The following is a 25683-nucleotide window of genomic DNA, read 5'->3' on the forward strand; positions in this document are numbered from 1 at the left end:
AGAGATCTAAATTCTCATCATGGTATCTCCATGATGTCTGTTCTGCGGCTGTACTCCACCAGAAAGCCTGGTGCGGCTCCTGGGTGGGATTAGATGCCTCTTCTCATGAGCTGTTACAGGTGCGGACACCTGGAAGGCCCTTTCTGAGTGCTTCTGAGTTAGGCCTACAGCCTCTTGCGCCAAGGGAACAGTGGAGCCAGAAACCACCTTGGTGCCCTGCCCCTCTCCTGGCTCTCAGAGGGTTGTGAGTCAGCATCACCCCGCCCCAGGGCACTTGAACCTCACAGGTGGGGCCTGGTCTGAGATTTTGGTAGAAGCTCTCCAGGTGATGTGTACAGACAACCCTGATCAAAGCCACTGGTCTCATCCGGCTTTCTCTCTTTCTGCAAATGAAGAAAAGGAGCCTGGACCCATTTATGACCTACCTGGAGCTACATGCAACTAGTTCCTGGGAAACCAGGCTTCAGGGATGCTGGGGTGCTGGGTTAGATTCCTAAGAGACAGAGGCTGATAGGAATGAGGGGGACAGATACTGTGTCTGCCCGGCCTTTTAGCTCTTCACTGGAGAACCTTTAGCAGGGATAGCTGCCTTGAAGAATGAATATGCTTAGTGTGTTGAAGATTAAAACAACCGGTATTCTCCTGGTTTTCATCCAAGAACCATCTTCTTCCATTTGTGTTCCTATTGTATGAGGTGTTTTTTTAACATGTGAATAATTTGCAAGTATTATTTTTGTTACCCAGCGACAGGTTTTAAACTTAAAATGGTATTTCTGAGTTTTCTGAGTTAAGTGCCTTGTGAAATGCATGGTATTTTACGAGTGTGAACCTGAATATCACTTTTATTATCCTCTCAGCTGACTCAGTTCCTTTTCAGAAGTCAGAAATTGCATGGGCCCAGCATGCTCAGAGGCAGGCTCCCATCCATTCTAAATCAGATTTTAAAAAGGAAGTCGTTCCTTTGTGCGTGCAGCTGTAGTGTGGGAACCTTCCTGCGCTCTTCTGCACAAGCTAACTCCTGTGTACAGAGAGCCAGATCATGAGGACAGAGTGATGCTGAGAACTGCTTAGTGGCCAGGACAATAAATGGTTGCCCTCAGATTTGGCTCTCCCAAAGCTTTGGCGGTTGCTGGTGTCCCGAAAGCCAGAAGCTTGCTGTAGGTAAGTGACCCAAACTGCAGGTGTCTGTCTGAAGGCCACTAGAATGAGGACAGTCTCATTTAAGGCTTTCAACTCATTATAGTACTTGTTCTGTAACCCTGCCGAGCCATATCAAAGTGTCAGCCTTAAAGGAAAAACAGATTGGACATGAAATGCCTCAGTGGTGTCGGTAACAGAAGGCAGGGTCAGATGGTGTGAGCGTTCTGCCTTTTGGGAGAACATCAGATGTGTCTCCCATCGACACTGACTGGATGCTATGTACATGAGATAGGGAAGAGTATTAGCTTGGCTTCTGTGCTTGACTCGAACTGTCAGGAACAGCGTTGGCCTGCCAGAGAATTCGGTTGGATAAATTTATAGGCCCGGAGTTTTCATTTGCAAAGCTAGGGATTTCACAGCTGGGAGGGCAGCCAGGTTAGGTTCCATTCACGTTTCAGTGTTTCCGCCTGCCGTGCAGACCTGTTTCCTGCTGATAGCCATCACCTGAGCTCTTGCTGGGGCATCTTGGACTGTTCTGGAAAGGTCGCCACTAACACAGAATTTGAAGAGAATGTTTACTCGGCCTTGACTGATTCTACTCTTGTCCCGCATTTTATTTAGCTCTGTTATTAACATTCTTTATATACACCTGGTGCAGAATTAACCTCCAGGACTCCTTGGCCAGGGGGGATTGTCCGTCTTCTGTGTGTCCTTAGCATTTCTCTATCTGATTTCAGGCTTAAGGTTAGCTGAGCAACTGGGCCGAAGAGAAGATGAAGCCAAAATTCGCCATGGTCTTGGCCTCTCCCTTTGGGCTAGCGGGAACCTGGAGGAGGCCCAACATCAGGTGAGTAGAAGAACCCCTGTTCCAAGTGGATTTGGTTGCCAGAAGCACGGAAGCCCTTGGGATTACTGTCCAAGTAGTGATGACGTTCGCTACAAGGTGCTAACCTCTGCACTTGGATTGGTGTATAGATTTTCCAGCCCAGAAGTGCTGAGCCTTAGTCAGGATTCCTGCTCACTTGTATGAGAGATTTCTCAACGATTTCTTTGGCATTCTTGTGTTACATGTTACCATTCCTCATTAAACCTTAATATGAAATTACATACATTTTATGAGAGAAGTAATTCAAGAATTCATAATCATTGGATTTAATGTCTTTATAGGTTTCTAGACACATCAGTGGATACTTCCTTCTCTCTCTCTCTCTCTCTCTCTCTCACACACACACACACACACACACACCCATAGACATACACGCACTTGTACACACACACATACACACACACAGTTCATGTTTCTGCATATGTACAAATAGTTGAAGAGAAGCCCACTCTCATGCTGGCTCTGGAGACTGGAAAGATCCTAGAGTTGTGGTTCCTCTGTCAAGCTGAAGGAGTTGTGAGATGGCATCATCCAAAATCACACACTCAAAGCTTAGGCTGCGTGTGAGTAATTCCTGCTGAGGCATTGTGCGAGGCCCAGGAGCCCAAGGGCAGGTGAATCAAGGCTCCTATCAGAGGTGCTCACAGGAACTGATGAGGTGATGTGACTGAAATTGTGCCATGGCCTCCTGGAATGTGGTGGTGTTTCTCTCTCCTTTTTAATCTATTAAAGGCAGTTTAAAGAATTCTTTAGTTCCTTGTTTAAAAAAATTAAAACTTATATTACTATAGTGCTTTGCAGTTTTCAAGTACTGTCACTCACTGAATTTATTCCTCGAATACCTCTGAAGGTAGAATGATCACCATCCCCTTTATAGAAAAGAAGAAACCGAGACTCCAAATCTTGCCCCAGGTCACAGGATGAATTAGTGGTAGAGCTGAGGATACTAAGTTCTTAGTCCTAGAATTCTGTTTTTTTTTAAATTTGCATGAACTTAAAATTGGATACTATTCCTTGCATATAAATATTAGAGAAAAGTCTCACGGAGAAGCCACTTAGAGCAGTAGGGCAGTGTCTCTGTAGGAATGTTGAGCATCTGGTCCTGTGGATGTCCCTGTGAGCAGGTGTGGCTGCAGGAGCTTGTCCCAGAAAGACCTACTCCTGGTCACTGTTGCGGAGGACAGTGTTTGATTCAGCTGAACTGCTTGCCAAAGCTGACCTCCTCGCGAAAGGATGGCTGCCTGCTCCTCCTCAATCCCCCAATCTCAGCCTTGTTTCCAGCCTGTCTGCTCTGTACCTGCTCTCACTCTGGCCCTGGGGCTGAGTGAGGCCGGGGGTACTAAATTATGGTTGCTTGAGGGCAAAAGGAGAAGCTTTGTTTGTTTTAATCAAAATCAGCCCTTGATTGGATTAATAGCTGATTTTTTTTTTCTTGCAACTTTCAGACTGGAAGTCCATAAGCTTTGTCTTTTAGATCCCCTGGTCTAATTGAGCACATAAACCATCATTTCCTGGGTGTGATCTGATATGATGCCTCTTCCAGTCTACAGGAACCTATCTGGAAAAAAGTGTTTCTAGACTGGGGCACCAAGTTGGGTACACAAGTTGTCTCTGGCCATAGTGGTTTCTGGGGAATGAATGACATTCTTTGTCCCCTACTTGCAGCTCTATAGGGCATCGGCATTATTTGAAACAATCCGACATGAGGCGCAGCTGAGCACGGACTACAAACTCTCCCTCTTTGACCTGCAGACTTCGTCCTACCAGGCCTTGCAGCGGGTGCTCGTCAGCCTGGGTGAGAGCGGCCGGGGTTCCCACTTCTCGCGAGTGAGCCTGCGTGTCTGAGTCATTCCAGGGCTGCTGGGGCGAAATCTAACTCATGACATCAGGCCGTGAAGCTACAACTGCAGTCCAGTCACCGAACATGTGTCCGTTTAGTCAGCAAATATTTGTAGAGCACCTACCAGGTGCCATGTGCCAGTCCTGGGAATGAAAGGCCAGAAGGCCCGGTCCCTGGCCTCCAGAAGCAGTCAGCCTGGTGAAAGACAGACGTCAGGGAGTCCTGTACGGTGGTGTGACGGGTGCTTAGGGTAAAAGAAACTCAGATGCTGTGAAAACAAAGCATATTGGCAGATAGACCCAGGAGCTGGAGAAAGTGTCCTGGGGCTAGAGATGCTTGAGCTCCTCTCCCTCAGCTTCCCTCCGACCACTCAGACCTGCAGGCGTACCTGACAAGATGCCTGGCCTCTTCCCTGTTTCCTCTGCCATATAGGTCTTTCGTTTCCTGCTCCGTAAGTGTTTTTATTGTCTGGGTCTGCCCTCCCAGGCTGTGACCTAGGCAGTGATCATTCTCCCAGGCCTGTGTGCTGCCTTGCACTGGGGCAGCATGCATTTCCCTCACTGGGGCCTCTGCTGTCCATCACCCTCTTTTAGCTGCCCTGTCTTCTGCCTCTTCTCAGGCCTGTCCAGCTCTGCTGGCCATTTCCCCCAACCCAGACCATGGGTGGAAGAGGTATTTACCAGAACTAACAATGTCTTTGAAGTTGGATGTTGAGGCCTTGTCAGTAAGACCCTGTCCTTTGCTGTGTGTATCTGAATGCCCAGGCCTCCTCTTGAAAAATGTATCTATTAAATGTGCTTATTGCCTGAGATTACAATTTATTATCTATTATAATCACAGTGTTAAGTCTGCCTAACACTTTGGGGCCGATTTTCCAACGTGCACAGAAATCATCCCTGCTGTTCCAGTTAATAACTTAATAGGGTAAAGAAGACATTTGCATACACACATGTAAATCCCCCTTTCTACTGATACTGGAACTGCAGGTAGCTAGGCATCCTTGGAGTGCTGTCAGAGCTGCGGCATCTGGTCTCCTGCCTCTGCCTGTTCTCTCTTTGGACCCTAGTTTGGGCAAATCTTCCTTCTCTGTATTTATGATGCAAGCAAATCCTCTGCATTATATTCGTTCTAAACACTCTGAACAATCCTCACTTGAAAGTATGTTGCCTTATATATTGTTGGTGCCCTCATGTGTGTGCATTTAGCTTTTAAACTAGATAACAGACTAGTCTCTTAGGGAAAGGGATCAGGAATTGAACTGAAAGACTGAAGAAAAGCTTTGAAAGAGAAAAGCAATTTCAAAGAACTAGAGACTTCAGAGGTTTAAACCCTTTGCCCGTGGGGATCGGAAGAGAAAAGAAGCAAATGTGTGGGAGCCTAGAATGGAATGAGGTCTCAGCCCTAACAATAATACCACCTGTTATATATGTGATACTTTGAATAACCCATTCAGGCATCTCACATGCGGCACCTTGGTCAATCTTTACAATAGCCCTTTGAGATAGAGGGGGCAATGGTTAGGACCCTCCTTTTGAGCCAAGGTTGAGAGGGAATAGGACACACTCAGCAGAGGGACTGGCAGGTGTGAAGACACAGAGGTATCATGTGGGGGGGATGTGCTAGTGGGGCTGGACAGTGTGATGCATAGAGGGGCTGCATCGAAGAGAAATAGAAAAATGGTCAGGAACCAGGTCCTGTAGGTTTATCTGCCAAGGCCAAGTCAGAATCAAAGTTGAGAGGGACATAAGAAGGTAACCAGCATGCAAAGCATTAGGTCCAAATAGCTAAAGTGAATGGGGTCAGACGCCATGAGGCCAAGAAGCAACTCAGGTTGTGGATTGGAGAGCAGGCAGAGCCGAGGACCATCCTCTGAACAAAGTTGGCTCTCTTGGGGTATGACTGTCGACAGGGGAAAGCCTAATGGCTTAGGTTGTGTGGGGGGGTCTGAAAACGTGGAGTTTTAGAAGAGTGGCGCTATACCTATCATCTGAGGCAGGGGATTGGATGTGAACGGAGACTGTGCCCCGCAGAGGATTGCAGTGAGGTTTCCGCCCAGGATCTCTGTACCTGATGGATAAACACACTCCCCCAGGGACTCCTCACCATGTGGCTTTTGTGTCCTAGGCCATCATGATGAAGCCCTCGCTGTGGCAGAAAGAGGACGGACACGGGCATTTGCCGATCTTCTGGTAGAACGACAAACAGGACAACAGGACTCCGACCCCTACTCCCCAGTCACTATTGATCAGATCTTAGAGATGGTTAATGGCCAGAGGGGACTAGTACTTTACTATTCCCTGGCCGCAGGCTACCTGTATAGCTGGCTGCTTGCTCCTGGGGCAGGTAAGATCTCTTTCTATGGGAACTGGGCAATGAAGACACTAGACTGAGAAAGTCTAATGACTAGAGGTAGAAGAGGCTCATTACCATAGATCAGACTAAGGAGCTGATGTTGGCTTTCAGCAAAACCTCAGCCATGGCCGATATTCTGTGGTGGGGCATTCAATTAATAAGACAGCCCAGCTTCCTCATTCCCCCAAGAAATCGCTGCTCCTCGCTGGTGAACGTGGAAGCATTCATCAAGGAACACGAAGAGCGGAGGATTCATTTCACCAGCGGCCCTATTTTTAGGCAGCTGTTGTTCATTAGCTAATAAAGCGATGACTGGAAGTCCTAACGAGTTCTTTCTAGATATGATTTAATAATTGTGACCCTTTGTCAGGGTGAAGTTAGACTGAAATGATCCCAGCAATCTTATCACCATATATAAACCAAGTCTCAGGCTTGAAATTTCCGAATTTAGCAGAACCCATTTTAACCAGTTCTGTTGTAAATCTGTTTCCGAAGTAAAAATCCTCTTTGATTAAATCAGCATTAAATGTTCAGGCTGTAACTGTTTCACTAAATACAGAACCACTAATTAGCTGTTAGGGCCATATTTTTTTGCATAATAAAATGCTGATGGCTTTACCATGTTGGAGACACACCAGATCCAATTAGAGTTTATTGACTGGGGAAGTGGATCTTATAATTGGGAATCTTGAAGAATGGGCTTCTTGAATATCTGTAAGCCAATTTCAGAAAGTTCAACTGCCAGGGAGAATTGACAAGATTTTCTTGATTGTGTTTCTGTCCCTTTGATTTAAAAAAAAAAAAAAAGGATGCTGGCTGGATGGCAACTCTCTGATGCCTCTTGGGTTCTGAGCACTCGTGCCTGTAGATTCGGTGCCTTGGTATAATTTTTTTTATAATCTTTCCCCCTTAATTCCATGTTTTTTATGGGATTTCCATAAAGAACATTCTTACCTCTGACCTTTTTATGCTGAGGTTTTAGTTGTGATGTTCGTGGTGACTTGGTGAGTGTCAGCTGCAGTGGAATGAGTCCCTGTGTATGCCCCGCCCCCCAAAGGGGCACTGATGCCTGGAAGGACATGGCTGGTGATGGAGGTATCAAGCTCTTTCTCTCTGTCATTGTTATGTTTTGGGGACATGATTTGACAGGTGGTATGTCCAAATCCCTGTAATAATGAGCCATGTATAATGAGGCTCCCATTGTTTCTCTTTCCCATCCTCTTTGCTCTTAATGAGACTCTGAAGCTTTCACTGGGGCTCTAATCCAATCAGAGAGGAGCAGCGTTTTCCAGGGCTGACACACCTCATTACCATTTGAGAATATGTCCTATGTTTATTGCCAGAAAACCACTATGGATTGCTTCAGTTTCATGCAGCCATAATTTTTTGCTCCTTTAATCCATTAATGATGGTTGACCAGTTAGTCTTATTTAAAAATGGTTTAAAATATTTTTATCTGGCCTTTATATGATGATGCATTTATTTCGACTAGCTTTTGTGAAATAAAAGGTCTTTGAGTAACACAGTTTCTACTTGGCTAGTTATATTTCTGTTCAGAATTTCAGTTTCTGGGGAGAATGTACCTTGGCATCCTCATGCACCATTCGGGAAAGAAAACTTTCCCTAGTCGGTGCTTCTGAGAAGCATCTGTTTGGAAATACATATGAAATAGTCGTCATCCCATAAGCTTCTGAATATAGTGTCAAGAGCAGAAGCCTTATCTTAAATTCCCTGGTTTCAAGCACCAAACCTCATGACAAAAGCTGTAGAAATGGGTACTGACCAAATTCTGGAAAGCCCTCTCAAGATCTTGATTTCAGAATCTCTTCACACCGTTTGGATGGCATGCTTGCTCAAGAGGGCTACCCCCTGCCTCCAGCCCTCCCTCGCGTAACCCTGGCCTTGCATGATGTTGGCTGTGCCTGTCTGGTTTCAGGAATTCTGAAGTTTCACGAGCACTACCTGGGTGATAACGCGGCGGAAAACTCCAGCGACTTCCAGGCCGGCGGCAGTGCGGCTCTTCCAACAGCCACCAGCTCCGTCCTCGAGCAGCACATCGCCAGTGTTCGAGAGGCCCTGGGGGTAGAGTCTTACTACTCAAGGCAAGTAGTACACCGATCCCAGTCCCATCTTCAGACACAATCTCGGGGTGTTGGGTTTTTTCTCTCTTTCTTTTGTAAACATCCTGTTTGAGCTAAATGGAAGAAATTGATGGAATTCACACTTCGAGCAAAGTCTGTTCACAGTTGCTACAGGAGAGACAACTATGTGTCTCTGGAGGGCAGATCCCTTCGTGGCTGTCTTTATTCTTTTTGATAATTTCCTCTCAGATAGGGAAAGGTCTCCTCGGAGATGCGTGTTTTCTAAGGAGTGTTTGTTTGTAGGATGTTTAAACCTCCACATGACTTTGAATTTAACATACCAGCTAATTAAAACCCAAAATTAAATTTTGGGTTATAAACCGATTAATAATGAGTTTGTTTGTACTACAGCTGAATGCCTGTTTGAGAGAGTAATTTAACACTAGTGACAGGATCTGTGCATTGTGGGGCTGATGTGAAGGAAGTTGAACTCCCAGCATCGAGAATAGAGAAGGGAAGTGCTTTTTGCAAAGATCGTCAAAGCTATATGTTTATGAAAACATTTTATCATAATCGACTATCTTACATACAGAAAATAATTTCCACAAGCATCCTGCTGCTGGGGAAAATGGAAAGAAGAGGGGGCCATCACCTGGGTGACAGTCAGATTTTCAGGTATCTCAGCCCTCCATCCTAAGTGTCAAGAAAGTTTGCATGTCAGAGAATCTTGTGTTAGCTAGTGTCAGGTCTCGGGGACATCTGCTGGTCTCTTGAGTGATTCATTTGCAGTCATGGAAATCCCAAGACATCACCATAATTCTTTGGAAAGGCTTATCCCAGATTCCTGTGTGTGTGTTGGTCAGTGCCAGCAGCTGGGTTGGTCTTTGGGTGCTTATGAAGTTGGGGAAAGTTCTTAGATGACTTGGATAATGTAATGTCAAGAGGGGAAGGTGCTGTTGGGTCTTCTAGTCAAACTCCTTTATTTAACAGAAGCCAGCGTGGAATAAGATTGCTGACAGCCAAGTTCGTGTCAGAGCTGGGATCACAACAATAGAGATCTCACCCAGACTCCCAGGCCACCACTTGTTCTGTTTTTAATTATCAAAATTAATATCATATTTGCAAAAATAGCCAAAGCATGTAAGAATGTCATCTCCAGCTTCTGTGTGTATGAAGTATGAGCAGGCTTCAGCCACATGCACACATCATTGTCCTATTTCTTCTATGACTACGGTGTATCCTGGGGCACCCCTTCCCTTAACCTTGAGTCGCAGTGTGCTGATTACAGGGGCTTGACAGTGTGGTAACCCCAAGAACTTGGAAGTATGGCTATTCTCTGAAATGTAATTATACATGACCATAAACTCGGTTAGGCCAGGAGAGAACAAAGCTGCTTCAGCAACAGAATGGCACTGCAGCCAGTCCAATTCCACTGTAACCTAACCAGAGTTGTTGTGTATCCAACCAAAGTGAATGTTAATGGGGCGCCTGGGTGGCTCGTTGATTGGGCCTCTGCCTTTGGCTCAGGGTCCTGGGATTTAGCCCTGTGTGGGGCTCCCTGGTCAGCAGGGAGCCTGCTTCTCTCTCACCCTCTCCCTCTGTTGCTCCCCCTCTCTTTCTCTCTCTGTTTTTCTTTCTCTTTCTACAGTCAAATAAATATTTAAAAAAATTAAAAACAACAACAACAACAACAAAGTGAGTGTTAAAAGGATGGTTGGCCAGCAGTAGAAACACAAAATGAGAGAGAGAGAGTAGGGCAGATTTGGCAGTGCCCATTTCTGACACTTTCAAAGGGAAAGAGGATCTTGGTTAAGGGACTCGAAGTCCCATTGGAAGGCTGTTCCCACAGTAGACCTGCAGCCTTTGTGCTCTCTTATCCTTCCCCACTTCCTTTCCACAAATATTAGAACACCTGCTGTGTACTATGTGTACTAGAGATCAGGAGTAAGGTGGTGAGTAAGGCAGACATGGCTTCTATTCCCAGGGACCTGAAAGATCAGAAACAACAGAGTATAAGAAACCTTTTAGGGGCGCCTGGGTGGCTCAGTGGGTTAAGCCGCTGCCTTCGGCTCGGGTCGTGATCTCAGAGTCCTGGGATCGAGCCCCGCATCGGGCTCTCTGCTCGGCAGGGAGCCTGCTTCCTCCTCTCTCTCTGCCTGCCTCTCTGCCTGCTTGTGATCTCTCTGTCAAATAAATAAATAAAATCTTTAAAAAAAAAAAAAAAGAAACCTTTTAATTAAAATTGCCATAGTGCTTAAAGGAAAAATGCAGGGTGGATAAAAAGGTGTAAGTGGGGGGTGGAAAACCGATCTGGGGGAGCTGGGGAAGCTTCCTTGGGGAGGGGATATTTGAGCTGAGCTCCAAAGGATGAGGAGAAATAGAGGAGATGAAGGCCACCTCAGGCAGTTGCACAGAGGCCTTCAGTAACCGTGGCGGAGAAGACCTCTCAGGTCGTCCCCTTGCCTTCCCTTATTCAGGATCTTCTGATTATCATTTGATTTCTCCTACAAGTGTACTTGTGAGTAGAGAATGTACATAAGAACCTGGCATTGTGATCTGTACAACTCTGCTTGGCCAATGAACATGCGCTCTCAAGAGGCAAAGCCTTTTAGAGCACATTAATATCCGATTTTTAGATTTGTAAGACCAGAGTCCAGAGCTTTCTCTGAGATGAGATCATGAAGGGACACAAGTGTGCAACGCCTCTCATTTGAAACTTCTGCACGTGCTGAAGGGGTTTCTGCACACCGCCTCTGTTACAGCATGCTGGTGACCACACCTGGGTCTTCTCCGTCCATACCAACCCTGATAGGGCTCAGCCTGCAGGAAAATAGGGATTTTACTTGATCCCAATTTTCATGGATCTAGATTAAGATTCACCATAAGAAGGAAGGGGAGGGGTGCCTGAGTGGCTCAGTTGGTTGGTAACTGTCTTCAGCTCAGGTCATGATCCTGGAGTCCCAGGATCGAGTCCTGCATCAGACTCCCAGCTTGGCAGGAGTCTGCTTCTCCCTCTGACCTTCCCCTTCTCATGCGTGCTCTCTCACTCTCTTTCTCTCATTCTCTCCCTCTCAAATAAATAAATAAATAAAATATTAAAAAAAAAAAAAGGAAGGGGACTACCCTTTGAGTCTTCCCAGTGCCTGCCCCCACCCCCACTGTGTATAACTCCAAACACTTATGCCTCCGCAGTTCTTTTTTATGATACTAGAGGTTGAGTAATTTTGCTTCCAGGTGAATTTTGAATTGAAAAAATGGTTTTTGGGTTATAGTTCAACTCTTCATCAATGGTAGGGAGAGAAGAGAGACTGTAACTTGCTTAATCCTCCACATTAATCTTTTCCTTTCTGCTCTCTACAGAAAGCTGACAAGTTAGGATGAGTCCTTAGGGATCTGTCTCTAGGATGTTGGGTAGCTTGATGCTTAGCGTGACTTTGTCGGGCTGCCCTTGGTAGCTTCGATGTCCAGTTGAGACTGCCAGAAATGAGGTCTTTTCTGCTGCTTTAGACTAGTCTTATTAGAAATTTATTCTTATTTTGTGAGCTTAAACTCAAAATTGAACGCTTCAGTGGCATGGTTTGAATTTACTAGAATGGAGTTTTGTGAGACTCTGGTTTCTGCCTCACAGTTTCATGAAAATGTCAAAGATAAATTATTTTTCATCTACAAAATTTTTAAATATTTTTAATTTTTTTTAAAATTTTATTTATTTATTTGTCAGAGAGGGAGAGAGAGCAAGCACAGGCAGACAGAATGGCAGGCAGAGGCAGAGGGAGAAGCAGGCTCCCTGATGAACAAGGAGCCCGATGTGGGACTCGATCCCAGGATGCTGGGATCATGACCTGAGCCGAAGGCAGCCGCTCAACCAACTGAGCCACCCAGGCGTCCCAAAATTTTTAAATATTTTTAAAGCCATAATGCTTAATAATAGTAAAGATGTGATGAATGAGCAGTCTTATACAGTAGGGATATAAGTTGGTCTAGCTTTTCTAAAAAAACTTGCCAGCAGATTCAAAAATCTTTAAATGTTCATGGCCTTTAACTCTCAAATTCTCCTTTTGGAAATGGAGTAAAGAGGTATTCATAGGAATATTTATAATAGGTCCATTACAGAAAATTAATTGATTGATTTTTTTGTGAGGGGGAAAGTGGGACAGGGGAGAGGGAGAATCTTAAGCAGTTTCCAGGCTCAGCATGGAGCTGGTTGCGGCGTTTGAATTCATGACCCTGAGATCATGTCCTGAGCTGAGATCAAGAGTTGGACACTTAACCGAGTCACTCAGGTTCCCCATTATAGAAAATTCTAAAAGTCTAAATGTCCACAATAATTGAATGTAAAATTATTTTATATCTATCCAATATGATATCACATTGTAGTTAAAATTATGTGTAACAGAGACTTTTTAGTCACATAGCTGAATGTTTATGGCAAAATGTTGAGTAAAAAAAGTAGAATATAGAATTAAAATATATAGTGTAATTTCAGTTTTGTAATATATACAAAATATGGGTGTGAAGAGTAAGAAAAAAGTCCTTAGAAGGAAATAGGCTATAGTGTTATTGGTAATTATAGGTGGATGGTGGAATTATAGATGGCTGGCATTTTATTCTTTATGTGATTCCTTATTTTCATAATGAACATGTATTACTTTTTAAATGAGAAATAAAGCCATGGATAAACAACTCTGTTATTCAAAGGGGGGAAAAAAAGAAACCTTTTACAGAAATCAGTTTACAGAAAATAAAATCCAAGTTTTGGAGCTTGACACCATGATCTAGCTCTAGGAAGTCATTCTGGGTTTATTTTCCATCTTGTCTCTTGGTGAACACCTTGTTCTGGCTACCTTGCCTTCTTCTCTTTTCTCTAAATATACCCTGTGCTGCTTTCTCAGGCATCTCTAACCTCTAAGTCTGTAGGTGCAGCTGTCCAGCAAACATCTCTGCCTGGGAATCTTCCAGGAATCTCTAGTCTAAAATATCTAAATCCCAACTCTTGAGTTTCCCCATTTCCCTCCTCAGTCAGTCATTGTAATATACACCACATTAACAGAATGAAGAACAAAAACCACATGATGATATCAAAAACCACAGAAAAGACATTTGACAAAATTTAACACCCTTTCATGATAAAAAAAACAAACAAACAAACACTCAGCAAGCTAGGAAAAGTAGGAAATTACCTCAACATAATAAAGGCCTTTATGAAAAGCTTGCAACTAAAATCATACTCATTGGTGAAAACTAAAAGTTTTCCCTCTAAGATAAGGAAAAAAGCAAGGGTACCCTCTCTTGTCACTTCTATTCATAGTACTAGAAGTCCTAACCACAGCAATTAAACAAGAAATAGAAATAAAATTCCTCCAAATTGCAAAAGAAGAAGTAAAATTAGGTCTGTTCACAGGTGACATTATATGTAGCAATTGCACTGCTGGGTATTTACCCTAAAGATACAAACGTAGTGATCCGAAGGGGCACGTGCACCCGAATGTTTATAGCAGCAATGTCTACAATAGCCAAACTATGGAAAGAACCTAGATGTCCATCAACAGACGAATGGATAAAGAAGATGTGGTATATATACACAATGGAATACTATGCAGCCATCAAAAGAAATGAAATCTTGCCATTTGCGACGACGTGGATGGAACTAGAGGGTATCATGCTTAGCGACATAAGTCAATCGGAGAAAGACAACTATCATATGATCTCCCTGATATGAGGGAGAGGAGATGCAACATGGGGTGTTGAGGGGGTAGGAGAAGAGTAAATGAAACAAGATGGGATTGGGAGGGAGACAAACCATAAGTGACTCTTAATCTCACAAAACAAACTGAGGGTTGATGGGGGGAGGGGGGTGGGGTTATGGATATTGGGGAGGGTATGTGCTATGGTGAGTGCTGTGAAGTGTGTAAACCTGGCGATTCGCAGACCTGTACCCCTGGGGATAAAAATATATGTTTATAAAGCTGTAAAAAAAAAAAAAAAGAAAAGAAAAGAAAAGAAAAAAGAAAGGATGAATACCCAAGTTTTGTAGCAACATGGACGGGACTGGAAGAGATTATGTTGAGTGAAATAAGTCAAGCAGAGAGAGTCAATTATCATATGGTTTCACTTATTTGTGGAGCATAACAAATAGCATGGAGGACAAGGGGAGATGGAGAGGAGAAGGGAGTTGAGGGAAATTGGAAGGGGAGGTGAACCATGAGAGACTATGGACTCTGAAAAACGATCTGAGAATTTTGAAGGGGTGGGGGGTGGGAGGTTGGGGGCACCAGGTGGTGGGTATTGTAGAGGGCACAGATTGCATGGAGCACTGGGTGTGGTGCAAAAATAATGAATACTGTTATGCTGAAAAAATAAAAAAATTAATAAAAATAAAAAATAAAAATGAGAAAAAAAAAAGAAAGAAAAAAGAAAACCCTAAAGATAACACCAAAAACCCTGTTGGAACTAATAAACAGATTTAGCAGAGTTGTAGGATATAAAATCAATACTCAAAATTCAGTTGCATATCTATATACTAACAATGAGTAATTGTTAGAAGGAAATTAAGAAAACAAACCGATTTATAATAGCATCAAAAAGAATGAAATACTTAGGAATAAATTTAACTCAGGAGGTGAAAGACTTGTATATTAAAAACTGTAAAATATTGCTCAAAGAAATTAAAGAAGACCAATAAATGGAAAGACATCCCATGTTCATGGATTGGAAGAACTAATATTGTTAAAATGTCCATTACTACCCAAAGCAATCTATAGATTCATTGTAATCCCTGTCAAAATTTTGATGGTATTTTTTATAAAAATAGAAAAAAAATCCTAAATTCATATGGAATCTCAAAGGACCCAAAAAAGCTGAAACAATTTTGAAGAATAAAAACAAAGCCAAAGGCCACACACTTCCTGATTTCAAAACATCACAATGCTACAGTGATCAAAACAGTGAGGTACGGGCATAAAGACAGAGACAGACAGGCTAATAGAATCAAGTAGCCCAGAAATAAAGCCTGATATGTAGGTCAAATGATCTTTGACAGGAGGGCCAAGGCTACATATTGGGGGAAAGGATAGTCTCTTCAACAAATGTTGGGAAAACTGGATATCCACATGCAAAAGAATGAAGTTGGACCCTTGTCTTATATATAAAAGTTAACTCGAATTAAAAACCCAGAACACAAGATCTGAAAATATAAAACTCCTTGGAAAAGCTTCATGACATTGGATTTGGCAACAGTTTCCTGAATATGACACCAGAAGCCCAAGTAACAAAAGCAAAATTACACAGGTGGGAGTACATGACATTTAGACTTCTGCAAGGCAAGGGAAACCGTCAACAGAGTAAAAAATCAACTTATAGAATAGGAGAAAATATTTTCAAACCATAGATTTGGTAAGGGGCTACTATTTAGAATATGTAAAGAACTCCTACAATCTAACAACAACAACAATAGCAAAAACAATCTGATTTGAAAATGGACAAAGAATAGACAATCTCCAGGGAAGATAGTCGGTCAACAAGCACCTAAGGATGCTCAACATCACTGATCATCAGGAAAATGCAAATCAAAACCACCGTGGGATGGATATCCCCTCACACCCATGAAGATGGCCACTATCAAAAAATAGGATATAATGAGTGTTGGCAAAGATGTGGAACAGTCAGAACCCTTGTGTTCTGTTGGTGGGAATATAAAATGCTGTGGCCACTATGAAAAACAGTATGGAGGTATGTTTTTTACCACAAGTAAAAAAAGGTATAAAAAGTACATTTGAGGGGTGCCTGGGTGTCTCAGTGGGTTAAAGCCTCTGCCTTTGGCTCAGGTCATGATCCCAGGGTCCTGGGATAGAGCCCCACGTCTGGCTTTCTGCTCATTGGGGGGCGTGCTTCCTTCTCTCTCTCTGCCTACCTCTCTGCCTACTTGTGATCTCTGTCAAATAAATAAAATCTTAAAAAAACCCAAAAGATATATTTGAATCCACCCACTCTGTCTCCACCACCACAAGCACAGTGCGGGTCCTCATCGTCTGTAGCCTGAACTACTGTTGCCACCTCCTCTCTCAGCCTTCCGGCCCCCTTCACACAGAGCGACCTTTCACAGATGCATTTGGGACTATGCTTCCTTGTTCTCCCCATCCACAAGCACCCTAGACTCGTCACAAAGCATCCCCCTCAAAGCTTCTGATGTTTTTTAAGCTTCACACTCCTTATGGCAGGTGATCTTGCCTCTGTCTGCCCATTGAATGACACCTCTGGTCCTTCAGCTTGACATATCCCTGTGTGGTCCCCCAGCCTCCTTTCACCACCAGGGCCATTCCAAGGGCTGTCCCACCTTAAGGTTTAGCGTGTGCCCTTCCTTCTCTCTATAAAGTTCTGCCAACTGCTGTTGGTATGGCGGGTTCCATCTCCTCCTTCAAACTCCTGCTTCCCTGCTAACTCCTCAGAAAGGCCTTTCGGAAGCTTGGTTTCATTCACTTCTGCATACCCAGTGCCTGGGGTGGTCCTGTGACATAGTCCATGCTGAATAAATGTTTAAATGGGCAACTGATTGACTCTCTGAATGCATTAAGTCCCTCTCCCTGCTGTCCAGAATTGCCCTACTTTTCCTACAGATATTCTAATCACCCATGAGAGCCCTGTTCAAATCTCACACGGTTTCCATGAGGACCACCCAGAGACCCTAAGTCCAAATGAGATTTTTGCTCCCCCTCTGAGGTGCCTAATAATAGCTCTCACTCCATTCTTTCTTATTTCATAATCACCTGACTTGTGTGTCTTCCCAGGCAGGGGGCGATACCATGGGAAGCAAGTGCTATGTCCTCTCTGAATGCCCACCGCTAACACAGTGCCTGGCCCATAGTGAGATGTCCATAAATTTGAATTTCAGTCACCAGAAGATGTGCTGTGAGCACACTCTCTGTTCATGCTGGGCCGATTTACTGACTCTTTTCCTAGTGGATGTGAGATACACTGTGCCCCTAGAAATTGAGTCTCTGTGCCTTGGGGAACACCTTCATTCAATTACCCACAGCCTGGCTGTGGTGTCCTTGTTATAATGCAGACCGTTTTTGCTTTCCTTAATGGTATCTTGCTGCTGAAAGGAAGTGCAGTGGTACAAAGGAGTTTCTGAAAATGGATTTAAAAATAAAAGAACTGCTTTTATTAAGTGTTTAATAAGAACTTCCAGTCCCTTCCTTCCTCCCAGATCAAAAGAGGCATAGATTGAAACCACTGTATAGAACATGAACCTCCCATAAGGGAGATGTTATGAATTTCAAAACACATCTTCAGTTCTTAATTCTGGTATTTAGCCAGAGTCTTGCTGTTTCCTGGGCACCCGGGACAGTGCAGTGACACTTTGGTGACGCTGAGCTGACCAGTGAGAATATTAGTAGGTCTGGAAGGAGTGCTCCCAAGGGATTTTAGATAAATTGTAAGCATAGGCTGCCCTTATAATAGGGGAAATATTCCTTCATTGTAGTGAATATTAAACCTTGATAAATTATAGCTCTTATTTTCATTTCTTTCGATGCTTTTCTATATTTCTAATTTTTTTTACAGCAGGTTATTTTTATAATCCAGTGCATTTTCTGATTTCATGGATTAATCTAGGTTGTACCAATTTGTGAATACTGATGCTTTCTGTTAGCTCTAGACTGATCACAAGTGGTAGCTGTTAAATCTGACAGTGCCAAGTGCTGGAGGAGATGTGGGTCCATGAGATACCTCATATGGGCTGGTGCGAGAGTAAATGGGCACAACCACATCAGAAGACAGTTAACATTACCTTCTAAAGCTGAATATTCACTTAGCGTTTGACCCAGATCTACGCAAGCATACTGTCCGAGAGAGGCTCTTGTACATGAGCGAGGATTTTCAGAATTGCACTGTAAACAATAGCAAAATGCTGGAAACCCACATGACATTGTAAGAGAGTGGATGAGTAATAGTCCCAAAATGGAATCTTAAGCCACAGATGAGCCCCCGGGAACCCAAAGATGTGGCCAAATCTTAGAAATATAATCAGTGAATAAAAGCAAATCCTCAAATATTACCTATGGCATGAAGTCCTTTTAATAGATTTAAAACAACTAAAATAAAAATATGCTTTTAGAAATATAGCTAGATGCAATAAAATTTGTATGGAAAGGACAGGCAGGGGGCGATGGCCATGGGCTTTGGGATGGGACTTTCCTCGGGATGGGGAAGCAAAGGATGGGCTCCATGGGAGGTAACAAATGATAAGATGTGTTATTCTTTGGCTTTTGTTTTGGGTAGTGGTTTTGTGAGCACTCATTAAATTATTAAAAAATTACTAAGTAAGTCAATGAAAGCAGGCCATGCATGGATCAATGATGAAAGTGTGTCAGGAATCGAAGATTATGATTAATCCAATCCCAGAGAGATTCCCCCTACCCCCAAAAAAGAAAAAAAAAAGCAGGATTTCTTTTTTTTTTTTTTTTAAGATTTTATTTATTTATTTGACAGAGAGATCACAAGCAGGCAGAGAGGCAGGCAGAGAGAGAGGAGGAAGCAGGCTCCCTGCTGAGCAGAGAGCCCGATGCGGGGCTCAATCCCAGGACTCTGAGATCATGACCTGAGCCGAAGGCAGCGGCTTAACCCACTGAGCCACCCAGGCGCCCCGAAAAGCAGGATTTCTTAAACAAATTGCAAAGGCAGGATTGCCTAGTACATATTTAATCCATGTAAATAAATGGACAATTGATAGATTGCTTTATTTGTATCTGTTCTTTTAAGCAAGTACCCAAGCACTCTCATTGTCATATTGTTTAAGTTACAGTTTATTTTAAGTTACAGGCTTATTTTAAGTTACAGTTAGTATTTGAAAGTTTAAAATTATCTTTATAATATTTTCTAATTGTAGCTTTGTGCTAATCAAGACTGACCCCCCCATCAATCCAAACTAGTAAGTTTTTATTTTAAAAATCAAATATTTTTTTTCTTACCCCAAATCATTTTCAGAATTATGTGGAATAAAAGTAGATATAATAATTTGGGGGCATTTATTTTGTTTCTTAAAACAAAGAGTTTCCCATTTCATTCTAAATTAGGGTAGGTTACCATTTTGAAAATATTTTATGCGATGTAGTCAGTCTGTGCCAAAGCTAGTTCTGAGCCTGGAGATATATGCATGAATAATAGCTGGAATTCTTGGCCTTGCAGTAGCTCACAGTGTGAAACATGCAACAAATATATAAATTATTAATCTACCACGTGCAAAATGTTATGATAAAGGTCTAAACAAAGAATGCTGCACCTCCTTGCTCCGCCTCCTTGGAGGTAAGGCAGTTGGTTCAAGAGGCCTCCAAAGAAGTGACATTTAAGCTGGACCCCAGAGAGTGAAGGGAGAAAAGTCAAGTGAGCAGAGGAATTCCTCCCCAGGCAAGGGTGTAGAGGAGGGAAGGGCCCACGGCCTCCAGATAATGAATGATGGGCGCAAGAGGAGGTCCATCTGTCCTCTGCTGTAGAATTGTCCTCTGTGTCATAACCACTCAGTGCAGCCTCCTGGGGTTCACTCGTTCTTGCAAGATCTGAAGGTGAGCCCCCTTTCTGATGGGGTGGGTTTGCCTGTCTGGGTCTCATGCCCTGTCTTCTTGGGACATGGCTGGGTCCAAAAGGCAGGCTTTATCTATGAGGTGACTCACTCAAGCTCGGCTATCCATGTTTGAGAAGATGATGCCAGATTAGGGATTACATCACTGAAGAGACACAGCTGCAGAAATGAATGGAACGCACTGGAGACTCTGGTCTTATGCCCTGATTCCCAGATTTAGATTCCTTCCAAAAGGCTGAGTACAAAATAAATTCAGAAAGTTGCATTCAGTAAGCTTCTTAGGGTATCAGCAGCTTAGCAAGAAGGATAAGTGGAGTTGGTCTTCTTGTCTGACCTCTGAAGTAGCTAAATTGAATCCCCTTTTGTAGGTCTCATGAGCTTTTTAAAAAGCAGAATTCTCGAAATTGCTGAGTTTCCCCTTATACATGGGAAGGCTAATCTGGTGAATGGTAGAATCCGCCTAAAGACAAAAAGCAGACAGCAGTGATGTGGGGTAAAGTGTTCTATGCCTGTTGTTTGGCCCGTGTGGGGCCTGAAACTATGAACGGCTTGACTTTCCCTGGGTTTCCCTGACATTTCTGTTCCCAGGCCCCAGAGCACTAGCTTGTTTGGTAGATGCCATGAAGACCTGGCAGGGGCACTGTTAAACAACATTTCTCAGACATTTCTTTAGCTCTTGTCTCTGATCCTTTGTTCCTGATCCCAAAGCTTGGGATAGCATCCCTGCTAGAAGAAGGGCTTGGTAGGGGGGAAGGGGTGGGGCGAATCTCTTGACCAGTCCAGACCTTCAGCTCTTCTCCCTCAGTGTCAGATCAGATGTTGGCGGGTTATTGCCATGACCAATTTCGCAAAAATTCTTTGAACTAATCAAATTTCAATATCCCTGACTTTGTATACCCTGCCCTTTGCCCCGGTGAAATTCCCTGGTCTTTTCTTTCTGATTGATTCTGTGCAGCTTTATCTAACAATCGATATTTAAGACATTTAATATATAACTCTTGACTTATCTTGCTTTGGGAAAATGACCCCAGTATAGCCACCAAGTTCCTCTCGGAACCGGCTAAAATAGGTATTGTTTTTCATCCCATTTGTCCTTTTATGATTTGAGCACAGTGGTTAAGGAGGCCCTGGAGGGGTGCCGTCCTTAAAAGAGCACGTTTCATGGTGTCAGACGCCCAGCTCACGCTGTATGAGTCAGGTTTTCCTCCAGTAGTGTCATGAACACCTTGAGATTTCAGAGACTTGTAACCACAGACATGTATTTCTTGCTTTGGGGCTGCAGATCAGCTGGAGTGGTTCTGCTTAGGCTCCCTGGTAGCCTTAGGTCCCTGTGTCTCATCTTTCTGTGACCAGTGGTAACCAGACAACACTCTCCTCACAGCAGAAATCAGGATTGCAAAGGACCAAGAAAAACAGACACTTTGAAAGCCCTGCTTGCCTCTCGTCCACTGACGTTCTGTTGGCTAAAGCAAGTCCCACATTAAGCCGAACATCAGCAGGGGAAGGAATATCTCTCTCCTGTGGAGTGAATAAGAGCTGAACGGGAACATGGCCTCCCTCTGCCCCTCATCCATGGAGGCCTGGAGAGAGAGAGAGAAGGATGATCCTTGCTCAGGCCTCATGCGTCTCTTCCCTTCAGTGTCTGCTGGTTTCTACTTGTATCTTTCTCTCCTCAATGTAGCACTCACCCAGCTGGGGGAGGCTTCCCACACACCCCTTCCTCCCCTGTGGCTTCCCATCTTCCTCTCACTTACCCTTGGTTACTTTATTTTCCCTTGGAAACATAATCTTCCTCGAGGACAAGTGTCTATATCACTGGCCCCGTGTCTCCCTCGGTTTTGAGACTTGCCCATCCCCCTGGAATTCACCTCGAGGTCAGTAAATGCACGGTCAGACCCTTGCTCAGACACCTGCCCAGCCTGGCACACCGTGACTCCCAATTTTCCCCACTTAACTTAAAGCCTCCATCTTGGGGTGCCTGGGTGGCTCAGTGGGTTAAGCCTCTGCCTTCGGCTCAGGTCATGATCCCAGGGTCCCGGGATCGAGCCCCGCATCGGGCTCTCTGCTCAGTGGAGAGCCTGCTTCCTCCTCTATCTCTGCCTGCCTCTCTGCCTACTTGTGATCTCTGTCTGTCAAATAAATAAATAAAATATTTTTTAAAAAATGAAATAAAGCCTCCACCTTTCCCCCACAAGTTCTTTAGTGTTGAGGCCTTTAAATCGTTAGTCCTTAAATTTCCCTTTCCTATATTGCTGTTCATGTAACCAGTCACTGAACTCTGTGTGATCCTGCTCGTCTGCCCCCTTCTTCTCCCCTCCTCTGGGCCAAGCTCTTAACCACAGCACGCCCTCATGACCAGCTTAGCCTTCCTGCCCCCTCGTCCTCCCTTCAGTGCTTCTGTCCTCTGCTGCCTGAGGACTTTTCTCAAAGCTCTGCTGTCATCCAAGCATTTCCACCTACATCGCAGCCTACAGAGAACGGTGGTGGCTGAGGAGTGCCAGCCCACGAAGCTGGTGCTTAGGCTCCATTGTCCTGTACGGCCTATTCCCCTCCCGGTGTCAACTCTCTGTTCAAATACGGGCATTTCTTCCCCCGGCCACCTCTATACCATGCATGTCCCTGTGAGTGTGCATTTGCTTTCTGCTTCTGCCAGTGTGGGATCCCTTGGGGTTCTTTCCCCCCAGGGCATTGCTTTTCCTGAAGGCAGGAAGGGCTTACACAGGTGGGGAGAAGCCGAAATGCAGAGACAAAGTAGAGGGTGCTGCTGTGGGGCTGACCGCCCCCGCCGCCCCCAGGCCTTGCTTCTTTTTCCACCTTTCCAGGATTTAGAAAAGTCTGGGCACACAGTGCATAGAACTCTGATGCATCATTGTTGGTTAACTGGAATTAAATTGTATAAATTAACTCAGTCCCAACAAGGAGTGTCCCTGAATGCCATGCAGTCATGTCTTATCTGTACGTTCCTAGCCCTTGGCAGTGCGTAGCCCCTAAGAGGTACTCATGCCTCCATGAGTATTCACTGAATAAGGGGGATTGGAAGAGGAAAAGAACGAACTGCGGGAGTCACCTCCAAACTGGGCCACACACGGTCATTAGAGCATCATTGAGTGTATGGGCAGCATGTCATCATCAGTGTACCAAAGCACGACCCAAGCAATCCCGTGTGTTTCAGAGTCACTGCTCTAGCCTTTTCTTCCCACTCCCACCCCTGTGCAGCCCCATGAAGACAGGTCATCATCGTGGACACTCAGAGAGGTGTACTTCCCCAGATCTTGTAGACCTTGAACTAACATCCACATTACAAATTTTGACCCATAGGCCAGCCCATGAAACTCTTCTGATTCGCAGTAACCCATTAAACTCATTATGTCTTCAAAAGTAATGAGATGTTCTTTCTTGCCTTTTGATAGACTTATGCTAATGCAGTGAGGAGTCAGTGCTAATAAGCTGGGAGAGGCAGAATTGATTTAAGGATCTGTCACTTCCAAAAACATACTGTCTGATGGAGACAAAGTCATCATCATAAACTTGTCTTTTTCTTTATTCTTGTGCATGCTGCTCATCTCACTGCTAATTAGAAACATCGGGAGAGAACACTTCATTTTTCTGGCAGCTCTCACCAAAGCGTTCTGCTTTTAAGAAGGACTGAGTACCTCCCCATCGCAGGACATGGCTCCTGCCTCAACGTGCAGGCCTCCTGCAAGTGTGTTGCTGATGGGGGGGGGGGGGGGTGGAGGCTTCAGTCCACTTTCTCTGTCCTCAGCTTTAGTGTCACTGGTGGATCAAGCTACAGTAGATGCTTCCACCTAAAGCCAGAAGTTGGATGGACCTATCCTGTCCAAGAAAGGAGATAGCCGTGGGATAACTTTCAGATCTTTCTGTAAGTTCAAATATACAGCTATTAATTAGACCTGATGAGGTTGAAACTGTATGTGTTCACATACTGATTATCACCCCAAGGCTGGAGACAGCCATTCTTGTGAAGATCAAATAGGAAGACCAAGGGATACATGACATTGATTTCCTTTCCTGCAGCCATCCACGGCAAACCCTCTCTTCCTCTGGACTTCTTCGTGAGGCTTTCGCTGCCACAGTCCTGTCGATGACTTAGGAAATCTCTTTAGGGTTGTTGTCAAGTCTGGATAGTCCTACTGCTATGGATTTCACTGTTTCCTTCTTGGCTGCCCCTAATCACAGTATTACTTACTGCATGAGGTTCATTTTTTCGTGTCTTTTCCTCCCTACTGGACTCGAGAGCCATTGAGGGTGGGGATTGGGTCTTCCCACTATCAGGACAGTACCTGGAATGTCACTGGCGCTCAGGGAAATTAGTCATTGAATGACTAAATGAGATGGGTCCACCTTTCCTTTTTTGCATATAAACATGGTCTCTTCCTCTCTTCCTAATTACATGAAAGCTGAAGCTGGGAACATCTCTGATCAATGCTAGAATTGGTCTGGCTGTGTATGAGAAAAGCCATTTCCAAAGAAGGATAGAGAAGGAGCAAACAGTGCTAACAGCAGAGTGAAAAGAAGAGGAACAAGAAGAGTGTGTGTTTGCACAAACTTTCTTTCAATCAAGCATAAACTAACGTTTTATTGTATTTTTGTTCTTCTCTGCTTCCTCCTACTTTAGCTCAGTATTGAGTTTTAAGCCTCAGAGATAAAAACTCAGCATAGTTTATACTGGGTAAGGGCTTTGGATTACAGCACTTTTGAATGTTGGAAATGGCTAAATTTAAAAGAGGTAGAGAATTACAGTTGGCAGAAAGTTAAGAGGAGGAAAAAAGCTATTTGTCTAACTTGTCTTTGAAAATGAATCAAACAGGCAAGAGAGTCCAGATTCTGTACAATATGAGTCATTTCGGTTTCCCATCACAGATAGGATTTTTCAGTGAATGGATACAACTTTGATTTTGTCTTACACTCTTAAATAATATTAATAAACCAAGGTGCAGAACATGCGTTGGTGGGTGCTATGTAATGCCAAGTGAGTGCTCGTGTTTTAATTCCGACACCCTATCAGGACCTCTCAGATTTCGAAGAAGGGAAACGGCCTCTGTTGGCCATTTTCCATGTGTCAGACACAGGTGTGCAAACTCATAGATTTTTTTATTATCCTCTGAGGCTGTGCTTGTGGTCCCCGTTGTACCTATCAGGAAGCTGAAACTCAGAGCCTTTTAATGAATTGTCAAGGGTTCTCACAGCTAGTTAAATGCTGGAAACAGAATTCAAGGGTGGGCTTTAGAAAGGGCTTCTCAAAAACAAAGAGTGTCAACATGCCTCCTGGGGCTCTAGAATTACATCTTCAAATAATTTTGTTTGAGGATGAGAAAAGACCTACAGAAAATGTCTCATTCACTCCTTTACAGACTTTGGCTGTCCCTTGGGAGATTCTGGTAGACTTTTCACCTCCCTTCTGGAAACCTCTATTGAGTCTCCCATACTGGGTATTGTCCAATCTCACTGGCCTTAGCAATAGATGGAAGCAAGAAAAATGTGGAAAAATAAACAAGATGGAAAAGTAGAAAAAGATTCTGTCACAGTGCAGTTGAATACATCATTTAAATCATCTTACTACAGTGAATTTGAGAGCAAGGAGAGTGGTTTCTCATTTAGAAATAAAAGTCCTTTGACTTGAAGAATATTTTTAAAAAATAAATCGTTCATTACCCTAGGTATTTCTTGAAAGGAAAATCATCCATATCAAGACATATCATGAAAGAAATAATTCAACAGTCCTTGAGAAGTTACGTATTTTCTGTTCAAACATTAAAGTAATCGTTTAATCTTACGTACAATTCCCTGA

General features: G+C 43.8%; 1 protein-coding gene across 7 annotated transcripts in view; it reads left to right on the top strand.

Moving 5' to 3' along the window:
- TTC28 (tetratricopeptide repeat domain 28) overlaps positions 1-25683 on the top strand; it is a 638777-nt gene that overhangs the window by 527637 nt on the left and 85457 nt on the right. For all 7 annotated transcript variants that reach the window (XM_047697785.1, XM_047697786.1, XM_047697787.1 and 4 more), the window contains 4 exons: positions 1878-1987; positions 3692-3821; positions 5991-6209; positions 8155-8320. In XM_047697785.1, the coding sequence (XP_047553741.1) occupies positions 1878-1987; positions 3692-3821; positions 5991-6209; positions 8155-8320 (625 nt within the window). The remainder of the gene's footprint in view (positions 1-1877; positions 1988-3691; positions 3822-5990; positions 6210-8154; positions 8321-25683) is intronic.

This window comes from Lutra lutra, chromosome 12 (assembly GCF_902655055.1).
Source record: "Lutra lutra chromosome 12, mLutLut1.2, whole genome shotgun sequence".
Classification (NCBI taxonomy): Eukaryota; Metazoa; Chordata; class Mammalia; order Carnivora; family Mustelidae; genus Lutra; species Lutra lutra.